General features: G+C 41.2%; 1 protein-coding gene across 2 annotated transcripts in view; it reads left to right on the forward strand.

Annotated features, from left to right (window-relative positions):
- Positions 1 to 318: 318 nt before the first annotated feature.
- Positions 319 to 21189, forward strand: part of LOC125453929 (contactin-associated protein-like 5) — a 1220935-nt gene continuing 1200064 nt past the window's right edge. For both annotated transcript variants that reach the window (XM_048534087.2, XM_048534089.2), the window contains exon 1: positions 319 to 504. In XM_048534087.2, the coding sequence (XP_048390044.1) occupies positions 429 to 504 (76 nt within the window). In that variant the 5' untranslated portion in view covers positions 319 to 428. The remainder of the gene's footprint in view (positions 505 to 21189) is intronic.

A 21189-nucleotide genomic window follows, 5' to 3' on the forward strand; every position in this document is an offset into this window, starting at 1 on the left:
ATGTTAAAAGGCAATTTCTTTTGAGGGTCATGCGTGTCGGGGGCTGTTGTATTTTCATGCAGCGGAGCTTCCCAGCGTGAATAAGACGCTGAGAGGGACGGAGCCCCCCCATCAGCAACTGCCTTCCCCTGCATCTCCCTCTTCCCCCCTCTCTCACTCTCGCTTTACGTCCGTGATTCCGGGTCCACTGGTTGGCGCAAGCGAACGTGTAGCGGCGGGATGGCGTGAACGAGCAGCTGGTTCCGAAAGAAGAGGAGGGGAGAGAGGGAGGGAGGGAGAGAGAGAGAGGGAGGGTGGGAGGTGGGAGTGGGACAAGGAAGAGAAACAAGAAAGCAACGGGACAGAAAGGGAAATCAGACGCTGGTTGACATGGTGAGGAGCAGAGAGTTTCTCTCCTGATCCCTGTGCCTGTTTTTCCTTCCCGAAAAATGGACTCGCTCGCTGGTTGCTGCGCGCTCTCTCTATCCATCAGCTTGTGGGTGTGCATCACTGCCGCTCATTCCCGTAAGTACAGCTTCTGTCTTGTTACAGACTCCCCCTTTTTAAAATTAAATACACATTTTTTAACGTGAAAAAGTGCTACAACGGACCTGGTCTTGAGGGAGGGCTGGTAAAATTTTTATTGCTTTTGTGCACACACACTAGTTAAAAGTGAGAGGCGCTCACATTTGACAGGGCGAATGTGTCCATCTCCCAGCTGTCCTTGTACCCTGACATACGGTGGCACTCAAGAATATATTGCAATGTTGACATTTTTTGCACTTAAATTCGTCCTTTACCCTCGCTGGGAAGCTTCCTTCCAAATGGAAGGCAAGTGTTTATATTTCTTTTCATCTCCCTCTGTAGATACGTCTTCAACAGTATTTAGCACCAGTAATTTGTAAGCAGGCAGCCTGGAAGTGTCTGGGTGCCGTGTCTCGCCAATGGTTTGCCCTCGGGGAGAGGGGACTCGTCGCTGGGAACCCTGTGCAATGCGAGGATGGTTTAATTCCCAGCACCATCCACCCACCCCCTTCTCTGACAGTCCCGGCGCTATGTTGCTGTTTACAAACACACTTTTGTGCATCGTTCGGGGTCGACACGCGAGGGAATGGGGAATTGTCCGGCTGGGATTGAGCATAAATGAAATGTATGCCTTCGAAGAAAAAAAAAGCCTAGTAAATATCGATGAAATTAGTATCAGTGAAATCTCTGTCAGCAGTGATATTAAATATTAGACTGAATCCCACGTTTCGGGGCATCCTTCTATTGACAGTTCCCTTTTTCGGAGGGGGGTTGGGTGCAAAACTTCTGAGGGACAGGGGATGTTCTTAAATAGTGAAATTTATTGAAATATGACACGCCGCATCTTTCAGGTTAATTGCGCTCCTCGGCAGGTCTTTAATGTTCTTGCAAGTTCCTTCCCTAGTTGCTCTTTCGCGAGATTACAGACTGCATGCACTCTGCAACCCGGCAGTTCTTCCTCTGTGTTTCTGTGGAGGCAAGTTATGGGAAGCAGTCGGAGATTTGCGAGAGAGCTAGACCGGTGTCCCGAGTCGGATTGCACAGCCTCACTGAGCCGTGTTTACACACAGAGCTGGCAAATGCAACCTGGTTTGCTGCCTCATTATTGTCCCCAGATTTTGATTAAACTTCCCCAGCGCGACACACGTGTGGTATCGTGTGCATGTCTCAAAAATGTCAAGATAGAAGGGTGGGGAGAGCGATATTAATTTCTGAGTGTATTTCATCAGAGTACAGGTGAAGGATACACTCGGAGCCCTTCGATCTTTCCCATAAACTCGATATCGATGCCCCACCCTTAAATACAGCCTCGCATGTAATGTCGGTGTATATCCCACCCTATCTCAATCGTTATAGCGCATGAGGAGGTCATTGGGTCAATCCTATCGGCACCGACTCTGTCTTACACCGCCCCCTTCTTTACCCTGCACATTTCTACCCCCAGATGACACACTGCAACTCGCTTCTGAATGATCCAGTTGAAGCCGTCCACGCTGTCAGACGGAGCCCTGGAATGCACTTTTATTAACTGCATGAGAAATACATTTCTTCTTCTGTCTCGCTCTTGCTGCTTGCACATCCCTGAAATGCATTCTTTCATGTAGAATGGGAGAGCTCCTTTTGAATTCGACAGCGCCGTTTTAATGCGAGGCATTGCATTGAGTGTCGCACCGACTCTCTGTTGTGCTGGGATGAAACTTTTTTGCAACGTTTGCACCCGCCCCTCCAACAGAAAGCAAAAACACGCGCAGGAAACTTGCGCTGACCGTCTGTCAGTTGAGTCGAAGTGCAAAGTGACAAGCGAGCATCAACTGAGCCGATTTTGTGGCAAACAGGGGAGTGTGGGGGGACATGCATGCTGGAGCTGGCAGGTGGCGGCGGCTTGTTTCGAAGCAAAGACTAAACTTTCATCAAAGATATGCAGAACATTCTCGGTAGGAATCGCCCGTCTCCACAGTTTACATCCTCCGGCAATGTCTAGTCTGCAACCGCATTGCTCAGCGCTATTCAGCTGTGATAACCTTTTTTTTGGGGTGGTGGGGGGGGGGGGGGGGGGGGGTTCTGCCTCTGAGACATAAGGCACGGTATTCCGACAGCCGTGTGCTCACATCAGCCAGGCGTTGCAGTGCTGTAGTTGTGTGTAGATGTCACTACAGAGCAGTTACCCGAGTGAGGAAAAATGCTGGCTGAAAGCTACATGCTGTCCGTTTTTTTTGCTTCTATATGCATCAAAACAGGGAGTGCGCAGCATTAACCAGCGTGAAACAAAACACAGAACGTCAATTGTTCTTAACCCGTAAAAACAAACAAACAAAAAAAATGTTGCTGGAGAAACTCAGCAGGTTTAGCATTGAAGTGTCTTTATTTTTGAGTATTGTCTCAATTGGATGGACCCAATGTGTGCCGTGTGGCATCTGTACGAACGGGGACCACATGTAGACCACACTCTTCCTTTCCAGTCTGTTGTACCATTCAGTAAGAATACTGATCTGATCTTAACCTCCACTCTACATTCCTGTATGGTTTCCCCTCTCACCCTGCCACCCCCATAATATTTCGTCCCCTTTGATGATGGAGAGTAAAGAAGTTAGCTCATTTGGTCAAGTGGCTGGTTTGCAATGCAGAGGGACCACTGCAGTGTGCACTCACATCCCTCATGGGCTGAGATTATTGTGAAGGACTCTCCTTCTCAACCTTTCCCCTTGCCTGAGGAATGGTGACCCTCAGTTTAAACCACCACCATTCATCTGTGTCTCATTACAGAGCAACCCTGTCACGTTAAGTCTATGGTGACTTTTTGTACTGTTTCATTAATCAAGAATCTACCTCTGCCTTTCTTGGTATTGTTTTATTTTACTGTCATAATATTTGAATTGAAATTGTTGCTGCTTTATTGATGTAGCAGGGTGAAATGAGCAAGATATATTAAATTTCCAAATTCTCAATCATCTTCATAAGATGCACTATTTACTTTGAAATGCTGATATCACAAGACTATCCTGTGTTTAAAATCAATGGTTAAGCTTTGAACTGATTTTGTTTTTGAGAAAGTGGTCAGACCTGTTGCTTTTAATAGATTTCTTGCATCTGTTTGCTGAGCCAGAGCTCAAATGCAGGCATTGTAAGTCAGTTAGCACACAGTGCTCATGCTCCTGAGGGGGATTGCAAGCAGCCTTTCTGAGGGTTCATGCTGTCTCTGCAATGCTGATGGCAACCAGGGTCCAAGTCAGACTCAGTAATGTGACAACTGAACTGACTCGGTCAATGGTACATCAAGGGCAATGGCCATTGTTCATCAACCAGTTTAGAACACTGCAAGGCAGACTTCCTACTGACAGTTCTGATCCTTTTGCAGCCTTTCACATCTAACAAAAACTTTAATTGTGGCTGAAGTTCAATTTGAGGACCACGTGAGAACCTATAATATTTATAAGTGAGATGCTGTGTGTGGTTGTTTTTAATTTTATCTTAACCCTCACAAAAAAGACCACATAACTGATTACAACAGCGGCAAATTAACCCGTACCTGCTTCCTGTTTATATTGCATTAAATTATTTTAATGTTTCATTGCAAATTTAACTTTTTTTTACATATGAGCTTTCCACAACAGATTCCCATTTTATACACACAAATTGTATTTAAGTCCGAGATGAGGCAGAATTTCTTGATGGCCATGAATCTGTGGAATCCTTTACTGCAGGAGCCTGTCAAGGCTGGGGCATTAAATACATTCAGGCTGAGGTACAGATTTCAAATGAGTAAGGGAATGAAGAGTTATGGAGAAAAAGCAAAGACATGGATTTGAGGAAGAAAAACAGAAGTTGCTGGAAAAGCTCAGCAGATCTGGCAGCATCTGTGAAGATAAAAATCAGAGGCACCCTTTCAAAACCGCTGACCCTTCCTCAGAAGCATTATGAAACTTCCTTGTCGGACCCTTCTTCACCGGACTTGCAATGTTATCTGTGATTTGTTTTTCTTCACAGATGCTGCCAGACTTGCTGAGCTTTTCCAGCAACTTTTGTTTTTGTTCCTGATTTACACTATCCACAGTTCTTTCAGATTTTCCATGGATTTGAGGGTTATCCAGTCAGCCACAATCTCATTGAATGCAGAGCAGATTTGATGGGCTGAATGGCCTACTTCTGCTCCTAAGTGTTATGCTCTTAATGGGGCAATCTTTTTGTTTCAGTTTGGCTCAAAAGCTTTACAATTGTTCACAGTATTTAAGCTTTTTAAACAGTGGTGTTCGGGAAGGGGTCTTTTGGAACAGTTGGCTCTCGATCACTACTGGATGGATCAGATTGATAGCTAACAGGTTAGACAGGGTTTGATTGCCATATCCGCTAAGCTGGGGTCAGGTGCCTGCCTCCCTTCCCTACCCACAGTTAACTGAAAATGAGACACGTGGCAGTGACTCAGAAAGTAATCACTAAAGACCTGCCTTTGGGCAGAGAAGTTCAGGAAGAGATTATTGCAGTCTGTTTAACTAATAGATTTCTGATTGAGAATATTGAGGCCTTTTTTTGTAAAATTATGATCTACTCTGCACCCTGAGATCTGAAGTCCCATTTCAAATTGTGCAAAAACAATTTTCAACTGTTCTTGCAGTCAGTAGAATTGGAAACTGTTTGCACAAAGAACTTTACAGCATTTTATCAGTTTGCTGTTGGGATTTAGAGTTAAATTTTGAAGACAGTTTGCATAAGCACGGATTGTATTCCTTCGGGTACATGATCATGTTGCTTTTGGTATTAATAGGATTGAAAAGGGATATGGTGGGAAAGCATCACTTAATGGGATGAAACAAAGAACAAAGAGAAAATGAGGGCATTTGCTTAAAGTTACAACTAAGGCTGTTACAACCAAGTCAGAGAGCTTTTTTTGTATGTGTTGTTGGAGAGATATGGAAATAATAAAGAATAAATTGAATGCTAGAATATGTGAATGCTGCACTTTATTGCCTCTGAGTCTCGGATTAGTAAAATTTATTTGTTCCATAATCCTTTACAACCTTACTGAAAGGAGTTGACATACAGATCAACCATGACTTAATTGAATAGAACAGCAGACACAAGTGCCTGAATAACTTAGTCCTGCTCGTATGTCCCCAAGTCTTTATTAACCTTGATGGAGCATACGACAATGAACTTATTAATAATTATGTTATGTCAAATTTTAGTCTGCTGCATTCTGGTTTGGTGGAAACTTTTGGGGAAACTATTTTTAATGGACACAACACTGGAAAGATGTGTCTGTTGCAGTTTTAGGCAGAAGTCTTCTCCACCTGCCTATTAGCCACTTCCTGAAGTGTGTGAGCAAATAACATACAAATTTTAACCTGAACTTGAACAAGATGGTCCCATGAAAACCAAGTCCCTGAATGGACAGGTGTGACCAGCATATGAAAGTTACAAGTTATAAGAAATAAAATGTTGTCTAAATTTTACATTGTTGAGATCAATTTGGGAGTGTATCACAACGCTGCGGTAAGGTCACTAAAGAATCGAAAGGATGTACAGGAGTAAACCATTCAACCGCTTGAGAAATGATCATTTGGATCTGTACTTAAATGCTATTTTACCTGCCTTAGTTCCATAACCTTTGCTGTGTTGTTTTTCACTTGATCAGTCAATGCATTTTTTATGCATAGAGTTAAGTGTGCACACACAGTTCTCCCCCTCAGCATCTCGCTGTCAATGACATTTCTATTGCTGCACAAACAAGAGTTGGCAGGATAATCGTCTTTATTTTGTGCAAGTCAGTTTTGAACCTTTTAACTTTAGAAAAATACTGTTGTCCGAGTTGACTTCTTTATGGGTAAAAAATTCTTCAAAAAAAGTCAGTCATACATTAGGATGATTTAGTGTGATGCTGGACTGTTTAAAATTGCAAGCTCCAGATGGTCTCTCACCTGAAGTGAAATTGCGATCTGTCGTACTTTGAACAATTTATTCATTCTGTATTCCTGTTTTAATGTGTGTAATTCATCATAGAAGGGGATGAGAGAGACCAATTACTGCATCTCCCCTTGCATTCATCCATGCAAATAACTCATGCTAACACTTTGTGTGCAACTGCGTCAATGTTGGTACGGATACTGGCAGAAATTCTGAGAAGGTGCAGGTTTAGTTACACTTGTTCTGTTGCTCATGAACCATTGTGATATCAAAAGCAGTTTGTAACAATGCAGAACATGTAGTGATTGAAGGACATGGATCTGACAAACCATAAATGAATAATTTGGAATGCATGCCTTCAGCTACTTCATATTGAAAACCCTTATCTCACCAAAGCTGTCACTCTGTTTTGTTTGGTTTGAGCCCTTCAGGCACAATATTGTTCTTTGCATGAACATCTTTACCAGCATGCTGTGTCTAAGAATGTGTGATATTAATGTATGATTAGACCAACCTATATAAATAAAATGGGGAGCATCTTAGCTACATGGTGTTTGTAAAAGGTACATTTAGAAAAGGAAGAGAGAGTTTACATTTATACAGAGTATTTAATAGCTAATGGATATTGTAAAGTATTTTGCAGTAATCAAAGTACTTCAGATGTGTTGTCATTGTTGTAATGTGTGGAATATGACTGCTAATCTGCACAACAATCTCCCACAAACAGCAATGTGATAATTCCCAAATAATCTGTTTTCATATAATGTTGATTAAATGGGTAATTATTGTACTGGTGATAACTCCTTCCTCTATTTCAAAATAGTTTTTAATATTCACCCACTTGATCAAATCTGTCCTCGGCATAATGTCTCGCACAGAGGACAAGACCTGTGACAGTGCAGCATTCCCTCAGTACTGTAATGGAATATAGTAGGGACGTCTTTTGTTCAGTCTGTAGAGTGGGACTTCAACCGGCAGCAAACTGACTCAGAGGTGAGGGTGCTGCCAACTGAGCCGTTGCTGACATGTTGAAAGTTCTATTTTTTCTTTCTGAGCTTACAGGTAACACAGACATTTCAAAAGAACTATATAATCCTTGTGAATCTCTGAATTCAGCAGCTTCAGTGCATTACAACTGTCACAGTTATTCAAGGAATATTCATTCCTGTCCCTTACATTATTCAATGTAAGCAAGTGATGCAACAATATTTTGGTAGTTAGCCTATTCAGCCTGTCCTTCCATTAAGAAGTTAGGATTGATCAGAGAAGAGAAAGTTGAGGAGATTTGATTAAGAGGTTTGAAATTATGAATGGCTTTGTTGAAGCTCATTAAAATTGGTTCACAGTCCAAAAAATGGAAAGCAACTGGCAAGGTCCTTTTGTTTGTTTGAACTGTGAGTTATAATCTGAAATGTGCTGTCTGAAAAGATCAAGAAGCAGGTTTAAAGACTCTTTGGTACAACTTGATGAGAATGTGTCCTTTTTTAAAAACAAATAGGACTATGAGGAAACAGCAGGTGCACAGAATTTATTGGAGAAATTGACTTATGAACTGATGCAGGCATGATGAACAGAATGGTCTTTTTCCATGCTGTTATTCTACGCAAACAGGTACTGTCAAGATTTCAGTTGCTGGAGCCTTGTTCTGATTCCCCACAATGTTGGTATGATAACCTTATGGTATTCTGGTTTCATATCTCGCTAAGTGACACAGAATGTTCTGGCCGACCTTTTCTTCATATGTGGCTTTATTTTAACACTGCATGGTCCTTTTTAAGATGTGGACCTGTAAGGCCAGCATGGTACATTCCAGATTGCTACTAGGTTGACATTAGGAAGATCATTTTGTTAGTGCTCCTGTGAAGTGGCTTGATGTCTCCTTGTGAAAGGTGCTATGCAAATGCAGGTTGTTGATTGGAGTATTCTGGTTGGGGGGGTGGGGTGGGGCCAATGGACTATTGTGTTCAACACCCATTTTGCTGACCAGCACAGTCGTGAGCTTAAGCAACCTCCATCAGCAATTGAATAGTCCAGCTCTGCATTCATTCAGCACCAAAATGCAGTGCTCAGGCCAGGATTGGAGGGGACAGAAATGGTATTATATGATATGATGGAAGATTACAAAGTGTAGAAGTAGATACATTGCAGTACAGCATGCTGCCGATGTTCTCACAAAACTGGAAGAAACAAGTGGAAGTCAGTTGGAATTTGTGCTTTTTCAGCCATTACCAAAATATGATGAGCAGAATTGAATAAAACCCAAACCATCTCTCCAAACATAACCAAAATTCACAAAACAGATTGTTCATTATCAAAATAATTCATCTTAAACATTGCCAGTTCGTTAAAAGAGATGCTCAGTTGTCTAAATTCTTGATTTGGATGCTTTGCTGCCTCTCCCCAACCCCACCTCCCTGTATTGTTCCCTTTTTAAGTTACGATTGAATCAATTCCAGTACCCTTTATGCAATGCATTATAGATTGTGATTCAATAAATGTCGCCTCAACTTCCCCTTTTTTTGCCAGTGTTTTAAATCTGTGTCCTTTGATTATCCTGCTTGTGGGAATAGCTTCTTGCGATGTACTTTATTAAAACCACTGTCTTTCAAGCGTTTTATTAAACCCCCCTTCCCCTTGCCCTCTTTTTATTTTGCAAGTTCAGAAACCACAATAATAGTTTACCACAGTTCAAATGGAAGTAAACACCTTGGGAGGTGTGCCTGTTAACAGCACTATATAAATGTAAATTGCTTTTGTTATAGAGTAAGAGTGTTACATCCGCAACATCATAATTCACTGAAATTCTAATGATGACACTAGATCATGACAATATTAGATAATGAAAATAAGAATATTGTTCTTGAGTTGCATCACATTATTTTATTTTCCATAATATAATTTAATCGAGACTGTTGGGGCTATGCAATGTTATACTAGGGCACTGCTGTCTTGACAAAGGCTCCTTACTTTGAATGTGATGCTCAAATGAGCTCCTATTTGTTTTGTTCATTACCTTATGATATGAATCCTTTGATATTCTTCAAAGAGCAGCAACTCTTTGCATCTACATAGTGCATTTAAAGGCTAAATAGTCTCAAGCAACTTCAAGCATTATCAAACAAAACATGACATATTAGGACAAACAGCCAAGAGCTTGGTAAACGAGGTAGGCTTCAAATGAGTGTCTTTAAAGAAGGAATGAGTAGTAGACCAACTTGAGGAGGGAATTGCTGAGTTTAAGGCTGAAGTGATATTTTAAGGTACGGCCATAGTGTCAAAAAATAGGAGCACAAAGCTGGAGGTGGGTGAATGCAGAATTCTTGTGTTATAGTGCCATGGTGGTTCTGGTGCTGGTGAGTGGTGAGGCCCTGAAGAACACTTGGATGATGTTTTGTTGTGTTTTGGTCTCATACTGTGTAAAGTTGAAACAGACTGTTTTAGGAGAAGGCAAAGCTGGGGACAACCTTCAGACTTAGACTTTAAAATAACATTACTGCACTTTATACTAAGGTACTATGTGAGGTAATTACTAATATACCACACTGACTTATGGTTACTTTAGATGAGGATTAAATTGTTTTTGTTCATGTCCTTGCACTGAGTTTCTTTTAGAGAATCTCACTCGGATATGTTTGCCTTCCTCTTGAGACTGTTCTAACTCCATTCACACCGTTGTATTTATACTGGGTGATTTACAGGTCTGTGATAGCACCATAATGTTGCTCCAGGGTCCTAAAACTCTCTCACAACAGTTGAGTACTTTAAGAAAGAATTGTTTGGCGACGAGAAAATTTAGGGAAGTGAGCACAAAATGATGTGGTCATTACACTATGCTATGAATAAGGTGTATTGTGGTGATGCTAAGAGCAGAATTTCAAATTTTTATGGTGAAGGATAGATTCAAATAAATAGTTTAAAAAGTAACATGTTAATGATTTATCAACACAAAGTAACCCTGACACAATGGGTTTAATTGTTTCTTTTTGTGAAATGAATGTGTTTATTTTTACATCTGGGTCGTTCAAAAAGTTGTGTAAAACTTGTATTGATTACCATTTCATAAACAACATCGTAACTTTCACTAGCTTACAAACCCTTGAAAACAATACGTCTGTTAACCATGTTACAACAAAATCACAGCTGTTATCCAGCCCATGCTATAATCTGTAGATAATAAAATGTGAGGCTGGATGAACACAGCAGGCCAAGCAGCATCTCAGGAGCACTGCTTGGCCTGCTATGTTCATCCAGCCTCACATTTTATTATCTTGGAATCTCCAGCATCTGCAGTTCCCATTATCTATAATCTGTAGAATTGCTTTTGTGAATCTAGCATCTCTTCTTAACTATTACATTTAAATGGCGAAAGTTGTGTGTGAGCTCAGCATAGGCTTTGATTTATGTCAGTGTTAACTTCGAGGCAGACAGTTTGAATTAATTAAGTGGGTTAATCAAAGTCTGCAAAGAAATGTAGCAATTATATCTTTGCACAGAAATAATACCTCAAGTTCAGTTTGCTAATTGTCCAATTTAACTTTTTATTTTCTCTTTTCTAACACCCATGCTTTTCTTTGGGTTCCATTCCAGCTCTATTAAAATGTGCATGAAATCTTTCTGTTGAATTTATTTTGATGGGAAAGTGTGTTCTGACTTTCCTTAGGCTATGATAAGATATTATATGCTTTTGAACCATTGCTATCACATCAGACTGACATCTCTGGTTGTTTCAATGTGAAACTTACTCATTTACCATTTCCAAAGTGGTACTTTTTAAATGAAGTACAATGCAAAGAAAAACCACAAAAGATTAACTGTCATTGTTGGTTTTGTTTTAGTACCCCAAAAAAGAACATGCTTATATATTATTATCTTCCGCCTTCCTTCTCAGCTCTGTCCTGCTTTCTTATTGCTTCTTTTTCTGTCCATCTCACTCCCCTTTCATCCTGTCTTTTCTCATTAGAAAAAGACAATAGCAGATTTGTAATATTAGAATTATTAAGACAGACCACAGTTGAGCTAATAGAGTGATTCCCTTAAGGGAAAGACTGGTTAGAACCGGGAAAGTGTATCTTGAAATGTATCAAAGTGGACCTGGAAACTGGATTACAAAAACCTAAACTTTTCTTTTAGTCTTAAGTTAAGAGGCATGAAACTAAGGTTTGCCAAATTTTGAAATGTATTAAGAGGCTGAGACTGAAGAATGCTTCTTCTGGTTGCTAAATGGGGATCATGGACTCAAGGTTATAATGATGAAATGATATATTAAATTTTTGTGTTGGGCACATTGTGATTTAGAGCAAGAACAAAGTGCTGGAGAAACTCAGTAGGTTTGGTAACACCTGTAGAGAGAGAGTGAACTTTCTCAGCATACAGAGACAGAATTAACACTTTCAGATCCTTTAGTCACTGCCTGACCTGTTGAGTTCCTGCAGTACTTTGTTTCAAACTTCCAGCATCTAGACTACTTTGTTTTCATACAGTTTTTTAAAGCTTCCTTTTGAGACACATAATACAGCTTCATTGGATTTGGCTAAGTTTTTCAAAAGCAAGAATATAAAGCGATATAGAGACATGGTTGGGAAATTGGATTGGGGAATTTGCTGCTATTTAAAAAATAACTACCATCAGCAGAGGAACTCTGGGTTCTCACTTTAAGCTCTCGGAATTCGTGAAGCTGTTTCTGATCACAAATCTTGGGCCTAACATTGCTTCAGTCTTTCCTCTACTGATGTGTATATGCGAGTGCTTTGCGATGGTGCCAGCCTTCTGTCCTCATACAAAGGCATATCACTTCACTTTGCCTTGATACCACTTTTCTGAATGCAACTGAGATCAGAAATTGGATTTTGGGTATTGTGGGTGTTTTTCACTTCAAATAGGCTCATTTCCATTGTGCCATGCCACTACCTCTGATAAACCACTAGCTAAAATAGTTCACTTCATCGATATGTGCAGAGCTTATGATTTACTCAATCACATTAAGGTAAGTTAAGGCATGTTTGAAGCTGTAGTGGACCTTGACTGTTCTGTTGCAGTTATACATGTAGTTCAGGCCTCATTCCCCATGTGTGTAAATAGGCTATGAAACTTTTGCATCTCTGGAAGATGCAACAAAATTATTCCACTGCATTGTAATCTCCCTCACGACCAAAGCCCAGTGCTGTCCTTGATCAACTCTGTGTGTTTGGTAAATCAACCAAGGAGCTTCCAAGATAGTTAAAAATACTCGCTACTAATTTCAATTGTCATGTTTACAATCTGGGAATGTTTTGGGTTAAGCATGGATTTTATCTAGGCGGTGATGCTTCTTGTCAGTGTTTCTGTAATTAAATTCACTGACAAGTGTGATTACAAGACAACATGGTAAGATATCAGAGGACACCTGTCGACTATGGAATTATGCCCTGCAGGGAAGGTGCCTTTTCAAGTGAAAATAAAGGGAATGTCTAAAATTAGCAAGGAAAACAAAATCTACCAATAACATGACGAGGAAGTCTCTTGGACATCAGGGGGTTAAACATCTTAAGAATACATGCCTAAAATTAGTATCGTGGTCAAAACTCCTTGCCAAATCTTTTAATAAACCGTATCTGTAGAATCCATGGATTGACAGGCCATGATTCTTGGTCCAAATAATTAATGAAAATGCTGTGCTCTTTGCATGAGTTTGACGCCTTAAGATTTTCTTGTAGCCTGGCAAAATACAGGTCAGTTGGTGCAAGTCTATAGTATCCTGAGGTTTGAACATCTACATGTTACCAATGGCAATCTGTTTAATTTAATATACCATTCAGCTACTCATTCACCTCCTCTAAGCTGATCTTGTATTTCACTGCGTCTTTGCTTCAAGTAAACTTCTGATTATAACTAACATCTCTGGTTTGTTACCCGTGCCACGTACTCGCGAGGCGAGGAATTGGGAGGGAGAGCAGTTGAACACGTGGCGACAGAGATGGTGCAGGAGGGAGGGATTCAGATACTTGGATAATTGGGGCTCATTCTAGGTTAAGGTGGGACCTCTACATACAGGATGGTCTATACCTGAACCAGAAGGGTACCAATATCCTGGGAGGGGGAGGTGTAATTTGCTTATGCTCTTCGGGACGGTTTAAACTAGGGGGGATGGGAACCTGAATTGTAGCTCCAGTGTACAGGAGGTTGAGAGGAGTAGTGAGGTTATGAATAAGGTTTCAAGGTCGCAGGAGTGCACCGGCAGGCAGGAAGGTGGTTTGAAGTGTGTCTACTTCAGTGCCAGGAGCGTCCGGAATAAGGTGGGTGAACTTGCAGCATGAGTTGCTACCTGGGACTTCGATATTGTGACCATTTCGGAGACATGGATACAGCAGGGACAGGAATGGTTGTTGCAGGTTCCGGGGTTTAGATGTTTCAGTAAGATCAGGAAACGTGATAAAAGAGGGGGAGGTGTGGCACTGTTAGTCAAGGACAGTATTACGGTGGGAGAAAGGACGTTTGATGAGGACACATCTACAGAAATAGTATGGGCTGAGGTTAGAAGCAGGAAAGGAGAGGTCACCTGTTGGGAGTTTTCTGTAGGCCTCCGAAAAGTTCCAGGGATGTAGAGGAAAGGATGGCAAAGATGATGTACTGCGCTGTAATATTCTATGTTCAATGTTCAATGGGCCAGAGCTGACACGATGCAACTATCTTTCTTTAATTTGACACTGTGCTAGGACTTGCATGTACCTTAATCTATGCTTGACGAAGTCTGAGACTGATATAATTAGCCACAGAACCAAATAGAATACTGATCATACCAAATATTGAAATGTTGTAGGGCAGTGGGACTAGAAAAAGAATTTGTGCACCCATTGCTTGTAACACTTCCCACAGCACGATTTCAAACCTGGTCCTGGTCACTATTTACTTCTTAATTGATGTCATCTTTAAACAATAAAAAAACTGATCATTGTCGCACTGCCGTGTGTGGAATTTATTAAGCGGAAATAGGCTGCAGCATTTCCGATGTTACAACAGTGGCTAAAAGTACCTAATTGACCATAATGCATTCCAAGGTTGTGGGAAGCACTATATAAAATGTGAATCATTGACTTCAGTGCCATACTCCACTGTGGAAATGTAGAATGCTTAGCAGCCACTTCGAGGGTTTTCTGCCAAATTAGAAAAGGAAAATCCATACAATAGCGAACAATGATTAACAGATTTACATTGCTCTGAGAATCTATAAGATCACTGTTTCACTGCATTGTATCAAATCAACACATTGCATAGCTGAGCTCCAATATTTGCTCTGTTAAGAATGGACATTATGAAGAATTTTCTGGCTAAATTATTTCTCCATTCATATTTTTTAACGTTTGCAAGATGCCCAGGTAATGGAATATTCCTCGATACCCAAGTTACATTTATTGTATAGTTTGATGGCATGCAATATTGGCATGTCATTCCCAAAAATCAAAGATAAAAAGAAAACTGTAGTTGTTCAAGTAATGTAAATAGAGTACTAATTCTCAATAGATAATCAGATTTCTGAAACATGAACATTAAGTAGGAACTTCTTGTCATGAGTATTTAGATGTGCTTCGAATATTTTGTTGCTTGCTTTTTCTTTTCACCAGCATGCTATACCATCTCTCCAAATGTGATGATGATGGTTTCTTTGAGATACAGGCTTTTCAAAATAGTTCACCTTTGCATGTTCTGAAGAAAGGGTCACTGGACCCAAAGCATTATCTCCCCTTTCCCTCCACAGATGCTGCCAGATCTGCTGAGATTTTTTTTCCAGCAATTTCTGCTCCTGTTTTTGGTGTTTTGACTTACTAGATGGGAGAAGGGATGGTTAATAGCTAGAAGAAGCTGATAATTGACAAACAGAGGAGAAATTTAAAAATTCTGTTTATGTGATTAATTATCACTGCAAAAGGGTGGTGGTAGTGAAATTAGTGGCAACTTTCAGAAACAAACTGGAAAAATAATTGGAAAATGCAAAATTTGGAGGGGAAAGGACAGGAGATTAGAACTAATTGGATTGGTCATTTTGATTGTCCAGAAATTGAGCATTGCTGAGAAAAGACATTTTGTCTTGCACTCACCTGGACGGTTCAGAAAAATACAAAAATCAGATGTTAACATTATTCTTTGCACACTTAGCAAATGCTCTCCATTTTCATTAAATCACATCTAATGTTGGACACTTGTACCAGCACCCAATGAGGAATGTTAGTTGGGCTCACAGCGTGACACACTTGTTTGTACATGTAAATTCAGAAGGCCAGTGTTTTTGTTTGAATATTGCACATGTACATATGACTGGCTTGTTTATACTTTACAAAAATAAGGTTCATTTCTCAGCAGTGCTGTTACCTGGTTCAAAATGTAAACATAGGTTGCTAGTTATTGTCAATCAGTATTCACTGGAGTATTCTCTACATCTACGTTCTCTTTGTCTGTATTCTCTATGCTTGCACCAAAAAAGCTTGCTTGCCAATGAATAAGAAATCTTTTTTCTTTCCTTGTTTCCATCTTCTGTCTTGTTTCTTTCCGTCTAGTTTCCATTTTTTAACTAAGATTCTGTACCTTGGCACCTGTTGTGCCTAAGATGCTGTGTTAGTGGCAACTTGTGAACTTGTCATGCGCTAAGAGAGTACTTAGAACAAAGAACAGTACAGCACAGTACAGGCCCTTTGGCCCACAATGTTGTGCCAAACCTTTACCCCAAACCTAAGGTCTATCTAACTTCTACCCCGACCATATACTATCATCCATATGCCTATCGAATAGTGCCTTAAATGCCCCTATTGAGGCCGACTTCACTACCCTCTCTAGCAATGTGACAATAAATCTAATTGAATTTAAATCATTTTGTATGTTATAACTGTTGATTTTCCTTTTGCTTTCACATTTCTTGTGAATTATCCTGAAAATTGCAAGACAAAAAGCTTTGACAGAATGTACCTTTTTTCAGCAATAATTAGATATTCTTTGAAAGCACTGACAGGCTCAATGGACCACATGACCTGGCCATCTATTTTAATTCTGCAATTACATGTTAATATCACTAAGACAGCCATCCTTTTGTTGGTGCTTGAAGAATTGGGGGGAAATAAACTAAAGACTTGGATCTTAAAAATTTGAAAGAGTCAGGCTGTTGAATCAATAAGACATATTCAAAGGGTTTTATCTTAAATTTGTTTTGCAAAAGTATTTGTAAAAAATAGTATCAGTGATAATGGGAACTGCAGATGCTGGAGAATCCAAGATAATGAAATGTGAGGCTGGATGAACACAGCAGGCCCAGCAGCATCTCAGGAGCACAGAAGCTGACATTTCGGGCCTAGACTCTTCATCAGAGAGGGGGATGGGGTGAGGGTTCTGGAATAAATAGGGAGAGAGGGGGAGGTGGACCGAAGATGGAGAGAAAAGAAGATAGGTGGAGAGGAGAGTATACGTGGGGAGGTAGGGAGGGGATAGGTCAGTCCAGGGAAGACAGACAGGTCAAGGAGGTGGGATGAGGTTAGTAGGTAGGAGATGGAGGTGCGGCTTGGGGTGGGAGGAAGGGATGGGTGAGAGGAAGAACAGGTTAGGGAGGCAGAGACAGGTTGGACTGGTTTTGGGAACACCTCCGCTCGGTTCGCAATAAACAACTGCACCTCCCAGTCGCAAACCATTTCCACTCCCCCTCCCATTCTTTAGATGACATGCCCATCATGGGCCTCCTGCAGTGCCACAGTGATGCCACCCGAAGGTTGCAGGAACAGCAACTCATATTCCGCCTGGGAACCCTGCAGCCATATGGTATCAATGTGGACTTCACCAGCTTCAAAATCTCCCCTTCCCCCAACGCATCCCAAAACCAGCCCAGTTCGTCCCCACCCCCCACTGCACCACACAACCAGCCCAGCTCTTCCCCTCCACCCACTGCATCCCAAAACCAGTCCAACCTGTCTCTGCCTCCCTAACCTGTTCTTCCTCTCACCCATCCCTTCCTCCCACCCCAAGCCGCACCTCCATCTCCTACCTACTAACCTCATCCCACCTCCTTGACCTGTCCGTCTTCCCTGGACTGACCTATCCCCTCCCTACCTCCCCACCTATACTCTCTCCACCTATCTTCTTTACTCTCCATCTTCGGTCCGCCTCCCCCTCTCTCCCTATTTATTCCAGAACCCTCTCCCCATCCCCCTCTCTGATGAAGGGTCTAGGCCCGAAACGTCAGCTTTAGTGCTCCTGAGATGCTGCTTGGCCTGCTGTTTTCATCCAGCCTCACATTTCATTATTTTGTAAAAAATAGCTTGTTTTCAACCTCCAGTTATGTAATAGTAACCTGCTGCATCGTTCAACATTGCATCAGTCTGTTTTTGATTGTTTGCAAGCCCTTTTTTTCAGTTCATTGCCAAAATCTGACTGCTTTGTCTCAATTCAGTACTTTCATTGTTCACTTTCGGTCATAAGGTATAAGAACTAATTCCTGGAGACACCCGCTAGTCAGTTCCTACCACTCTTGTATATCTTTTTTTTGTTTCTTCACTGGATATGAGTGTAACCTGCTAGACTAGAATTTTATTGCCCTTGAGAAGATGCCGGTGAGCAGCTGGCCTTGAACCGTAGCAGTCCAGGCTGTAGGGAAACCTACAGTGCTGTAAAGGAGTTCCAGGGCTTCGACCTAATATGTGACCAAGCAGCAGTACAGTTCTAAATCAGGATGATGTGTTGCTTGTAGAAGAATTTGCAAGTGCTGACAGTGTTCCTGTGCACCCTCTCTGCTTCCTGCAATGCAGCCAATTTCCAGTTTCTTCAAGAGCTGATCACCTACTTTGTTCATTTTAATTCTGCTACCTTCTTCAGAAAGCAGCCAGCTTATAGAACTTTTCCTTTTGTGGTGTAGGCTAAATGTAGGTAGTTAATCCACTGTAGGAGTCTAACCAGTTCATTGTGGTGTGCAGACACATAGCAGTGAATTCATCAGTTATCAATACCGTCAGCATTAAGTTGCACCAATTAGCCTGTTTTGAGATCCAAATTAATATTGTTCTGATTATGTTGGTATTTGAGTTGTGCTGTAAGATGTAGAAGGTTGACATGAGGTACATAATGTAATTGTCATGATTCACTTTATCAAATCTGTAATATGCTTTTATTAATCTGTAGGACTCTGGCTCAAGTTTCTATCAGATAGCATGAATGCCTTTAAATATAGACTCCTGAGTATTGGTGCAGCACAATTAACTCAGTCGTATAAAACTCCCTTGTCTGCTGTTTTAATACTCACCTCAAACTGTTAAAAAATGCCTCATTATTCAACAAGGCCAGTTTTAATTCTGCAGTGTTAAAGCAGCTTCACATTAGTAGGTTGAGATGACAAAATAAGTCTGAATGGTTTGATCATGTAACAATACTGGAGCATTCCATTGTGTTGTAATGGGGTAGCAAAATGGAATACTTTGTTATAACATAGTGTTTTCTTAACATTGTTATTCTTTTCCATGGGATAATGGAAAACAACATCAAACATGAGGCATCAGTCTTGTTTTGACAAGTAGCGGCACTGTCATGCAGCGGAGTGTCATAGCTTCTGGTGTTACTATACAAAGTGTGCTTTATCTGTAGCTCAACAAACAGCGTTGGGTTATCGCATTCAGAACCAAGCCAAAGGCAACAGAAACGTTTCACGTGGAATGACAGGTCTGGTTCAATCTGATCTCGACCTAAAAAAACATTAAATTGTGCTACTGTAATTGGGTTGGTGAAAGGCGGCAGTAGAATTTGAACCAGTTCTGTTTGCATGTACTGAATGAGGGTATATTTGACTATGCCATGCCATGTGCTGCCAGAGAATGGAGCTGTTGCACTATGCAAATTTCCGTGATTAGCTCAGTGCCAAAAATGTAGAAACAGATCTTTTGCTGCCATTGCTTAAGTTTATTTACCAAAATACTCTCCTGTTCATTTGTTACATTAAGTTGACGCATCGCTTAAGCTTATTGACTCTATATTGGCCTTTGAGGCTTTCGTTTTGATGTTCTTATCCTTGTTTTGAAATCCTTCCACGGCCTTGTTCCTCCTTATCTCTCTATAATCTCCTCCAGACCCCCCAACTCTCGTATATGTGATCTGCCTCATGCTTAACCTGTTGCATATTCTAGTTTTCATAACTCAGCCATTAGTAGCTGCTGCCATCTATATCCTTGACTTGTGAGATTGAGTCAGTGATTTTATTTTTTGGGCAAGAAACTGTATGCCTGTGCTCCTTCAGATGGAGTGAGAATGAGACAAATTTCAGCTCATGTTCCTCTCCTCCCCATAGCAGAATGGACCCTGTGTTGCCAGTGAATGCGTCTTGCAGGAGGGACACGGAGCATTATTGCAGTTGACCTTGCTATTAGACACTGGCTACATTTTTAAGAGCTAGGAGCAGAAGTCGGCCATTCAACTCCATGAACCTGCTGTTTCATTTAATACGATCATAGCTAATATCCTCTTGGCTTCAACTCTACTTTGCTGTCTGATCTCTATAACCCCTCACAACATCACTAATTACAGATCTGTCTGTATCTTCTTTTATATTTATTGTGTCCCAGTATCTGCCACACTGGGGTAGTGAATTCCGTAGGTTCACGACCCTTTTGAGAGAAGTAATTTCTTCTCATCGCTGATTTAAATCTGCTACACCTTATCCAAAAACTATGTCCTCTTGTTCTCAATTGCCACACGGGATAAGGGCCAGGAGCAGGCAGGTGGAATGAGCCTAGTTTGGGATTATGTTCAGCATGGACAGGTTTGACCGAAGAGTCTGTTATTATACTATATGACTCCATGACTATGACTCTATGAAGAAACATTTTTTCTATATCTACTTTGTCAATTCCCTTCAAGGGAAACTGTGCAAAAAGAAAATTACTGCAGTCAAAATGCTGGTAAATGGGGCAGAGGATGGATTGATTTACAGCACTGAAGGAATTAGTTATGTTTTTGGCATGCACAGAGATTGCTATAGGCCTGTGGGCTGAGGGAGCATGAGGTGATCCTCAGTGATCACCCTACAGAGGGACTGGGGCCAAATCACCAGGAAAATCAATTCCCAGAGTCCGTTCTCAAGGATGAGATACTAGTGCCCCACAAAATCAAATAATGTCATGGTTGGTCATTGCTGGTGAAAGTCGACACGTGGCATCTAAGGCCCATGACCCGATCAATCCCATCTGCTTGACAACTGTCTTAGTAGCACTCATTGACAGTAGAGTATCGTGCTTAACCCTCTTGTATCTACCCATACTACCAGCCCTGCATCCTCTTGATTGATTTTATTGTCATATGTACTGAAATACAGTGAAAAGCTCTGTTTACAAGCGGTACAGGCAGATCACAGCAGGCAAGGGATGTACAGATCAAAAAGATTGAGAGGCATACAGGTGACATTGCAGGTGATATTATTTGAGGCTGGAGCCCATTCAACAGTCTGATAATGGCCAGAAAGAAGCTGTTTCTGTACATGCTTGTGCAGGTGTTCAGGCTTCTCTGTCTTCTGCCTGATGGAAGAGGTAGGAGATCATTACTGGAGTGCCATGGGTCTTTGATGATGTTGGCTGTCTTTCCTTGGCAGTGAGCTGACCATGGATGGAAAGATTTTCTGAATTTTCTGAAGAAGGGTCTAGTCCCGAAATGTCAGCTTTCCTGCTTCTCTGGTGCTGCTTGGCATGCTGTGTTCATCCAGCTCTACACCTTGGTACCAAGGATGGAAAGTTGGCTTCTGTAATAGCCTGAACTGTGTACTCTACCGTCTGTAGTTTCTTACAGTCCTGGGCAGAGCTG

Source organism: Stegostoma tigrinum, chromosome 7, assembly GCF_030684315.1.
Source record: "Stegostoma tigrinum isolate sSteTig4 chromosome 7, sSteTig4.hap1, whole genome shotgun sequence".
NCBI classification, from domain to species: domain Eukaryota; kingdom Metazoa; phylum Chordata; class Chondrichthyes; order Orectolobiformes; family Stegostomatidae; genus Stegostoma; species Stegostoma tigrinum.